A 10,000-nucleotide genomic window follows, 5' to 3' on the forward strand; every position below is an offset into this window, starting at 1 on the left:
AACGTGAAGCTGCCCTCCGCCAAGACCCTCTACCAGCTCCAGGCAGAGAGACTCCTGCGCCTCCAACAGCTGGCTAAGGAGAAGTTTGGGAAGGTGAGTGTGTGTGTGTGTGTGTGTGTGTGTGTGTGTGTGATATGGAGAGAAAATTCCTCTTCCTCCTCCTTTTCTCTCCCTTACACCTTATCTCTCCCTCTCTCTCTCTCCCTCGCACTCCCTCACACACTCCCTATCCCTCCTTCCCATTCCCTCCCTCTCTTTCTCTCCCACACCATCGGAAAACACTCCTTCCCTCCCTTCCTTCCCCCCTCTCTCTCTCCTCTCCTTCCTTCCCCTCCCTTGCTTACCCTCCCTTCCTCCCTTCCAGTGCGGTGACATCCCCTGGTACATCATGACCTCAGAGCACACCAAGGAGCCTACCATGGACTTCTTTGCGCGCCATCATTACTTCGGCCTCCAGAAAGAGAATCTTGTGGTGTTCGAACAAGGTATGCTTCCGTGCTTCACTTTCGACGGCAAGATCATTCTCGAGGCTCCCTGCAAGATCGCCCGCGCCCCCGACGGCAATGGGGGTCTCTATCGCGCTCTCAGGGTACGTATGGGGGTATGGGGTATTGGGGTATGGGTGGGGGGCGGGGGTATGGCTGGGTGAGTTTTTGATATGTGATTTTGATATGATTTTTATTTATTTATTTTTTTTTATTTATTTATTTTCTTCTTCATTTCCTCCTCCTCCTCCTCCTCCTCCCATCTTCTTCTTCTTCTTCTTCCTGTCTTCCTCCTCCTTGTTCTCTTCTTCCTCTTCCTCTTCCTTCTTCTTCATTTCCTCCTCCTCCTCCTCCTCCTCCTTCCTTTTATCCTCCTCCTCCTCCTTCTCTCTCCTCCTCCACCTCTATCCACTCCTTCTTCTTCTTCCTCCTTCCTTCTATTCTACTTCCTCCTCCTCTTCTATTCCTTCCTCCTCATCCTCTTCATCCATTCATCAATCCACTCATTCATCCACCCCTCCACCCCTCCTCCTCCTTTTCCTTCTCCCTCTTACCTCCTCCTTCTCCTAAACTAATTATCATCCTCATCTGCCACCTCATCCATCCCCCATCCACCCCTTCATCCATCCCCTCATCCGCACCTTCTCCTCCTCCTCTTCCTTCTCCCTCTTACCTCCTCCTTCTCCAAAACTAATTCTCATCCTCATCCGCCACCTCATCCGTCCCTCATCCACCTTCATCCACCCCAGGAAAGGAACGTGCTGGAGGACATGGAGCGGCGTGGCATCCAGTACATCCACGTCTATTGCGTCGACAACATTCTAGTCAAGATGGCCGACCCTATCTTCATCGGCTACTGTCTCTCGAAGGGTGCCGATTGTGGAGCTAAGGTGGTGGAGAAGGCCTTCCCTACCGAGGCTGTGGGTGAGTGGATCTGGGTGGAATTTGGGGAGTGGGTGGGTTGGGTAAGGTTGGGGTGAGGTCTTGTTGGGTATTGTTTTTTGTGTTTCGTTCTCTCTGTCTTGGTCTCTCTCTCTCTCTCTCTCGCTCTTGCTTTCGCTCCCTCTCTCTCTCTCTTTCATTTGCATCCTCTCTCCTTGTATCCATTTCTCTCTCTCTCTCTCTCTCTCTCTCTCTCTCTCTCTCTCTCTCTCTCTCTCTCTCTCTCTCTTCTTCTTCTCCATGTTCCTTCCTTCCATCCTTCCTTTCTTCTTTTTTTCCTCCCCTGCCACCTCCGCCTTCATCTCCGTCACCTCCGTTTCCAGGCGTGGTGTGCAAGGTGGACGGGATTCACCAGGTCGTGGAGTACTCGGAGATCACCCTCAAGACGGCGCAGAAGAGGAACCCTGATGGCAGACTCACATTCTCCGCTGGCAACATCTGCAACCATTACTTCACCACAGAGTTCCTCAAGAAAGTCGTGCTGTGAGTAGACAGTCGGATTTTGTTTTATTTATTTTTCCCTTGTACTTAGAGAGGGATAGTGTAGGAGGATGGGTTAGTTTGGTCAAGGTTAGTTTAGGTTAAGCTAGGTTAGGTTAGGTCAAATTTAGTTAAGGTAAAGTTAGGTTAGGTTTGTTTGGTCAAGGTTAGTTTAGGTTAAGCTAGGTTAGGTTAGGTCAAATTTAGTTAAGGTAAAGTTAGGTTAGGTTAGTTTGGTCAAGGTTAGTTTAGGTTAGGTTAGGTTAGTTTAGGTTAAGTTAGGTTAGGTTTTTTCAAGTTTAGGTTAACTTAGGTTAGGTTAGGTTTGGTCAAGTTTAGGTTAGGTTAGGTCAAGTTTAGGTTAAGTTGGGTTAGGCTAGGTCAAGTTTGGGTTAAGTTAGGTTAGGCTTGGTCAAGATTAGTTAAGGTAAAGTTAGGTTAGGTTAGGTTTGGTCAAGCCTAGGTTAGGTTAGGTTAGGTTAGGTTAAGTTGGGTTAGGCTAGGTCAAGTTTGGGTTAAGTTAGGTCAAATTTAGGTTAGGTTAAGTTAGGTTAGGTTAGGTCAAATTTAGTTAAGGTAAAGTTAGGTTAGGTTAGGTTTGGTCAAGCTTAGGTTAGGTTAGGTTAAGTTGGGTTAGGTTAGGTCAAGTTTAGGTTAAGTTAGGTCAACTTTAGGTTAGGTTAAGTTAGGTTAGGTTAGGTCAAGTTTAGGTTAAGTTGGGTTAGGGAAGGTCAAGCTTAGGTTAAGTTAGGTCAAATTTAGGTCAGGTTAAGTTAGGTTACGTTGGGTTGGTCGGACTAACACTCTTTTACGTATAGGCTCAATAAAAATAGTACAGTTATCCCTTCTAATTCACTGATATGGCCTTTGTATTTTTTTTTTCCCTTATATTATAGAGATCTGGTCTATGTATGCTTTCTCTCCCCATATATAGAGGGATAGAGACATAGTGTGGTAGGTGAGGTTGGTTCGGTCATGTTTGAGTTAGGTTAGGATAGATTGGCTTTAACCCGGTAGCAGCGTGGATCGTGTTTCTGAACGGTCCCTCTAAGCGAGAAAAATGATAAAAAATCACCCCTCACACAAACCATTTCATAATATATATCAAAGCATTTGTGATCAGTTTATGTATCATCTATTTTTTGGGGGTTTACATCATGGCACAAATTTGGCCTGTCACTGCTACACGGTAAAGCCACAAATTTGGCCCATCGCTGCTACATGGTAAAGCCACAAATTTGGCCCGTCGCTGCTACACGGTAAAGCCACAAATTTGGCCCGTCACTGCTACACGGTAAAGCCACAAATTTGGCCCGTCGCTGCTACACGGTAAAGCCACAAATTTGGCCCGTCGCTGCTACACGATAAAGCCACAAATTTGGCCCGTCGCTGCTACACGGTAAAGCCACAAATTTGGCCCATCGCTGCTACCGGGTTAAGTACAGTCTGGTTGAGTTGGGGATGAAGGAAGCAATGATAATATGCATGAATGGTAACTTAAGGCTTATAATTACCAGCTCATATGATATTGCCAAGTTGCTAATACTAGGAAGGAAGGAATTGACGGGATACTAATGTTTTTTCATGTTTTCTTGGGTCCACCGGCAGAAAGTGAGTACCGGGAGAGATGGCAGTGTGTGGTACTGTGGTGTAGATTGTGGTGGTGTGGTGGTGTGGTGGATTGGTGTTTGGTTGTGGTGTTTTGCATATCCTTGTCTGTCATTATTTTTATTTTTATTTGTATGTATATGAATTTCCTTTTCCAGAAGTAAGTTGTGTTTTTCTCTTTCCATTTATTTTCTCTCCTGTAGTTTGACGGGTGTGTTCGTGTGTGTGTGTGTGTGCTCGTGTGTGTGTGTGTGTGTGTGTGTGTGTGTGTTAATTTTCTTGCAGTATATTGCCATTGTTGTTGTTTTTTTCCAAGTAGCTGTGTGTGTTCATATTATTTCCCCTGTGTGCATGTGTGTGCGTGTGTGTGTGTGCGTCTCAATGGTTTCATGTGCATTTTTAACTTTTTTTTCCCCCTCATGTATATTAGCTACAGCGCATGTTTTTGTGTGTGTGTGTGTGTGGAAAATGTGGTGTAAGGTTGTGTGGTGGTGGTGGTGTGGTTGTGTGGTGGTGGTGGTGTGGTTGTGTGGTGTTGCATATGATCTGTACATCGGTGTTTTTTTATATTTTTTATATAGCAAAGCTTCTACTGGTATTGTGTTTTGCTGTATATATCAAAGCGGCATGTTTTTGTTCAAGTCCGCTGTTCTTTCCTTCTTTTTTCTTTATTTTTTTTTTTATGTATCATCCTATAGCCCCAGTAGGCCTTTCCGTCAACCCCAAACCCCACAGTAATAAGCTAACTTTGGGGTATCACACTCTACACTTTTCTGTTTCTAATTTAACACAAGAAAAAAAAATAATACCTTAGAAAATAGCAACGAACCCCAAAAAATCACCAAAAATCCCTTCCGTCTCTCCCTGACCCCATAGTACGAAGTTAACTCTGGGGTATCGCACTCTCCACAAATACCTCCATCACCTACACACTCATATAACCCAAAGAAAAACAACAAAACAAAAAAATTCATCGAAATCCCCTTCCGTCACTCCCGTACCCCATAGTAGAAAGCTAACTCTAGGGTATCGCACTCTCCACAAATACATCCATCACCTACAAACTCAATTCAACCCAAAAACAACAACTAAACAAAAAAAATCGCTTAAAACCCCTTCCGTCACTCCCGTACCCCATAGTAGGAGGCTAACTCTAGGGTATCGCACTCTCCACAAATACCTCCGTCGCCTACAAACTCAATTCACCCCAAAAACAACAACAAAACAAAAAAAATCGCTTAAAACCCCTTCCGTCACTCCCGTACCCCATAGTAGGAGGCTAACTCTAGGGTATCGCACTCTCCACAAATACCTCCGTCGCCTACAAACTCAATTCAACCCAAAAACAACAACTAAACAAAAAAAATCGCCAAAAAACCCTTCCGTCACTCCCGTACCCCATAGTAGGAGGCTAACTCTGGGGTCCCGCTCTCCACAGTGATTACGAGACGAGCATGATGCACCACGTGGCCAAGAAGAAGATTCCCACCGTCACCACCGAGGGCAAGACCATCAAGCCTGAGAAGCCGAACGGAATGAAGATGGAGAAGTTTGTGTTCGACGTTTTCCAGTTCTCAAAGTAAGGGCATTGTAGTAGTAGTAGTAGTAGTAGTAGTAGTACCTAACCTAACCTATCCTATGCTATCCTAACTCAATCTTATCCTCACCTTACCTAACCTAACCTAACCTAACCTATCTTATGCTATCCTAACTCAATCTTATCCTCACCTAACCTAACCTAGCCTAACCTAACCTATCCCATCCTATCCTATACTATTTCAACCTATCCTAACCTAACCTAATCTAACCTATCCTATGCTATCCTAACTCAATCTTATCCTCACCTTACCTAACCTAACCTAACCTAACCTAACCTATCCCATCCTATCCTATACTATTTCAACCTATCCTAACCTAACCTAATCTAACCTATCCTATGCTATCCTAACTCAATCTTATCCTCACCTTACCTAACCTAACCTAACCTAACCTAACCTTTCCTCTATTTCCTGTCCTAACATCCCCTAACCTAACCTAACCTAACATTTCCTATATTTCCTATCCTACCATTCCTTAACCTAACCTAACCTAACATTTCCTTTATTTCCTATCCTAACATCCTCTAACCTAACCTAACCTAACCTAACCTAATCCAACATCACATAACCTAACCTAACCTAACAAGACCTAATCCAACATCACATAACCTAACCTAACCTAACCTAATCCAACATCACATAACCTAACCTAACCTAACCTAACCTAATCCAACATCACATAACCTAACCTAACCTAACCTAATCCAACATCACATAACCTAACCTAACCTAACCTAACCTAATCCAACATCACATAACCTAACCTAACCTAACAAGACCTAACCTCCTCCTCCACCCCCATAGCACTCTGGCCGTCTGGGAGGTTATCCGCGAGGACGAATTCGCGCCCCTGAAGAACGGCGACGGAGCGGAGAAGGACACACCCACCACCTGCCGCCACGCCCTGTTCTCACTCCACCACCGCTACCTCCTCAACGCTGGCGGCACACTGGTGGACTCTGAGGGGGAGCCACTTCCGCTGATCCCAAGGTAGGTCGTCCTTACCTTGTCGCTTCTCTTGGTTTGTCATTCTTGTTAATTCGCCCTTAGGAATGTAGGAGTTGTAGAAGGATATTGTAGGTGTAGGATTGTATGGGTGTGGTAGGCTATTGTTAGTGTCCGAAATTGTGTAACTCAATTTTCAGATGTATTTGTAAGTCAGATTTTTAGTAACTTCTTGGGGTGGGATGTCGCAAAAACTATTGGCCTTGTTAGTTCATCTGTTGGTTTGTATAGGGGTAGGATATTGTAAGCTTCATAAACCGTATAACTCAATTTTCAGTCGTATTTGTAAGTCATATTTTTAGTAACTTTTTGGGGTGGGATGTCGCAAAAAACTATCATCCTTGTTAGTTCGTGTGTTGGTATATATAGGAGCAGGATATTGATAGCTTCATAAACCGTATAACTCAATTTTCAGATGTATTTGTAAGTCAGATTTTTAGTAACATTTTTTGGGGGTGGGATGTCGCAAAAAACTATCATCCTTGTTAGTTCATGTGTTGGTATATATAGGAGCAGGATATTGTTAGCTTCATAAACCGTATAACTCAATTTTCAGTCGTATTTATAAGTCAGATTTTTAGTAACTTTTTTGGGTGGGATGTCGCAAAAACTATTGGCCTTGTTAGTTCATCTGTTGGTTTGTATAGGGGTAGGATATTGTTAGCTTCATAAACCGTATAACTCAATTTTCAGTCGTATTTGTAAGTCAGATTTTTAGTAACTTTTTTGGGTGGGATGTCGCAAAAAACTATCATCCTTGTTAGTTCGTGTGTTGGTATATATAGGAGCAAGATATTGTTAGCTTCATAAACCGTATAACTCAATTTTCAGTCGTATTTATAAGTCAGATTTTTAGTAACATTTTGGGGTGGGATGTCACAAAAAACTATCATCCTTGTTAGTTCGTGTGTTGGTGTATATAGGAGCAGGATATTGTTAGTTTCATAAACCGTATAACTCAATTTTCAGACGTATTTGTAAGTCAGATTTTTAGTAACATTTTGGGGTGGGATGTCGCAAAAAACTATCATCCTTGTTAGTTCGTGTGTTGGTATATATAGGAGCAGGATATTGTTAGCTTCATAAACCGTAACTCTCAATTCAGGACGGGCATTTGTAAGCCATTTTTTTAACAACATTTTTTTTGGGATGTCGCAAAAAACTATCATCCTTGTTAGTTCGTGTGTTGGTATATATAGGAGCAGGATATTGTTAGCTTCATAAACCGTATAACTCAATTTTCAGTCGTATTTGTAAGTCAGATTTTTAGTAACTTTTTGTTGGTGGGATGTCGCAAAAAACTATCATCCTTGTTAGTTCGTGTGTTGGTATATATAGGAGCAGGATATTGTTAGCTTCATAAACCGTATAACCCAATTTTCAGACGTTTTTGTAAGTCAGATTTTTAGTAACTTTTTGGGGTGGGATGTCGCAAAAAACTATTATCCTTGTTAGTTCGTGTGTTGGTACTCTTTAATACGAGCAGGATAGGAATAGAAAGGAAAGGAGGACGCAGGAATACAAAGACAAGGAAAACAAAGGAATATATAGAGATTGAATAAGAAATGCAAAATAGAAGAGAGAAGCAAAAGAAGGAGGAGAAACTATTCCTTGACAATCATCCCATAAGAAGAAGAAGAAGAAGAAGAAGAAGAAGAGAGAAGAGAAACAGGAGAATAAGAAGATGAAGCAACAGAAAGGAAATGAATGAAAGAAGAACGAGAAGAAATATATAGAAAAGAAGAGGAAGAGAAGAAGATAAAAATATAGAAGAGAAATTACTGAAAACATGAATACCAGATAAAGAAATAGAAGAAGAGAAAGGAAAAGAAGAGAAGGAAAGAGAAGATTAAGGAACACAAACGTCACCCAACATAAAAGGAAGGGTTCGCGTCGTCTATAGATCCACCAAGTCTCCTTCCTCTGTCTGGTCGCGGCATCTATACATATTTTTCTTCCTTATACATTTTTGACCTGTCTCATTTTAGTCATTTATTACTTGTTTTGTCCTTTTTTTCAGGTATTTGTGTGTGTATTAATATTTTTTGCAACTTATTCATTATTTTTCATTATTTTTTTATCTGGCTTTAGTAGCATGTGTTAGAATTTTAGCGCATTCATACAAGATTTTTTTTTCCCCCTCAGTGTGATAAAATTGTACCCCCTCAGAAATACATCAGTTTACGCTCTTCCACAGATGCAATTTAGCCTATCCCCTTAGTTATGCAAAAATACTTAAGTTTACGCTTCCACCCTCCACAGAAATACATTAGTTTACGCTCTTCCGTAGATGTAATTTAGCCTATCCCCCAAGTTATGCAAAAATACTTAAGTTTACGCTTCCACCCTCCACAGAAATACATTAGTTTACGCTCTTCCGTAGGTGTAATTTAGCATATCCCCCAAGTTATGCAAAAATACTTAAGTTTACGCTCCTGCCCTCCACAGAAATACATAAGTTTACGCTCTTCCACAGATGTAATTTAGCCTATCCCCCAAGTTATGCAAAAATACTTAAGTTTACGCTTCCGCCCTCCACAGAAATACATTAGTTTACGCTCTTCCGCAGATGTAATTTAGCCTATCCCCCTAGTTATGCAAAAATATTTAAGTTTACGCTCCCACCCTCCACAGAAATACATCAGATTACGCTCTTCCGCAGATGTAATTTAGCATATCCCCCAAGTTATGCAAAAATATTTAAGTTTACGCTCTCGCCCTCCACAAAAATACATTAGTTTACGCTCTTCCACAGATGTAATTTAGCCTATCACCCTAGTTATGCAAAAATACTTAAGTTTACGCTTCCACCCTCCACAGAAATACATTAGTTTACGCTCTTCCGTAGATGTAATTTAGCTTATTCCCCTAGTTATGCAAAAATACTTAAGTTTACGCTTCCACCCTCCACAGAAATACATTAGTTTACGCTCTTCCGTAGATGCAATTTAGCCTATCCTCCTAGTTATGCAAAAATACTTAAGTTTACGCTCTGCCCTCCACAGAAATACATCAGTTAACGCTCTTCCACAGGTGTAATTTAGCCTATCCCCCTAATTATGCAAAAATACTTAAGTTTACGCTTCCACCCTCCACAGAAATACATCAGTTTACGCTCTTCCGTAGATGTAATTTAGCCTATCCCCCTAGTTATGCAAAAATACTTAAGTTTACGCTCTGCCCTCCACAGAAATACATCAGTTTACGCTCTTCCACAGATGTAATTTAGCCTATTCCCCTAATTATGCAAAAATACTTAAGTTTACGCTCCTGCCCTCCACAGAAATACATCAGTTTATGCTCTTCCACAGATGCAATTTAGCCTATCCCCCTAGTTATGCAAAAATACTTAAGTTCACGCTTCCACCCTCCACAGAAATACATTAGTTTACGCTCTTCCGTAGATGTAATTTAGCCTATCCCCTAGTTATGCAAAAATACTTAAGTTTATGCTTCCACCCTCCACAGAAATACATCAGTTTACGCTCTTCCGTAGATGTAATTTAGCCTATCCCCTAGTTATGCAAAAATACTTAAGTTTATGCTTCCACCCTCCACAGAAATACATCAGTTTACGCTCTTCCGTAGATGTAATTTAGCCTATCCCCCTAGTTATGCAAAAATACTTAAGTTTACGCTTCCACCCTCCACAGAAATACATCAGTTTACGCTCTTCCACAGATGTAATTTAGCCTATCCCCCTAGTTATGCAAAAATACTTAAGTTTACGCTTCCGCCCTCCACAGAAATACATTAGTTTACGCTCTTCCACAGATGTAATTTAGCCTATCCCCCTAGTTACGCAAAAATACTTAAGTTTACGCTTCCACCCTCCACAGAAATACATTAGTTTACGCTCTTCCGTAGATGCAATTTAGCCTA

The 10,000-nt window shown here is 41.7% G+C and overlaps 1 protein-coding gene and 1 long non-coding RNA gene across 28 annotated transcripts in view; one reads left to right on the forward strand and one right to left on the reverse strand.

The window, feature by feature from the left end:
• The window catches only part of LOC126982134 (UDP-N-acetylhexosamine pyrophosphorylase-like), a 41,393-nt gene that overhangs the window by 16,413 nt on the left and 14,980 nt on the right, over positions 1–10,000 (forward strand). For all 27 annotated transcript variants that reach the window (XM_050833957.1, XM_050833959.1, XM_050833956.1 and 24 more), the window contains 6 exons: positions 1–93; positions 365–589; positions 1,235–1,409; positions 1,751–1,910; positions 4,954–5,094; positions 5,918–6,103. The exon at positions 1–93 is cut by the window's left edge and continues 95 nt beyond it. In XM_050833957.1, coding sequence (XP_050689914.1) covers positions 1–93; positions 365–589; positions 1,235–1,409; positions 1,751–1,910; positions 4,954–5,094; positions 5,918–6,103 — 980 coding nt within the window. The remainder of the gene's footprint in view (positions 94–364; positions 590–1,234; positions 1,410–1,750; positions 1,911–4,953; positions 5,095–5,917; positions 6,104–10,000) is intronic.
• On the reverse strand, positions 4,269–4,944 carry LOC126982136 (uncharacterized). The gene is made up of 2 exons (XR_007734624.1): positions 4,696–4,944; positions 4,269–4,431 (listed from the first exon to the last, which is right to left on the reverse strand). It is a non-coding gene; the product is annotated as an uncharacterized LOC126982136 (long non-coding RNA).

Source organism: Eriocheir sinensis, chromosome 50 (genome assembly GCF_024679095.1).
Source record: "Eriocheir sinensis breed Jianghai 21 chromosome 50, ASM2467909v1, whole genome shotgun sequence".
Lineage (NCBI taxonomy): Eukaryota > Metazoa > Arthropoda > Malacostraca > Decapoda > Varunidae > Eriocheir > Eriocheir sinensis.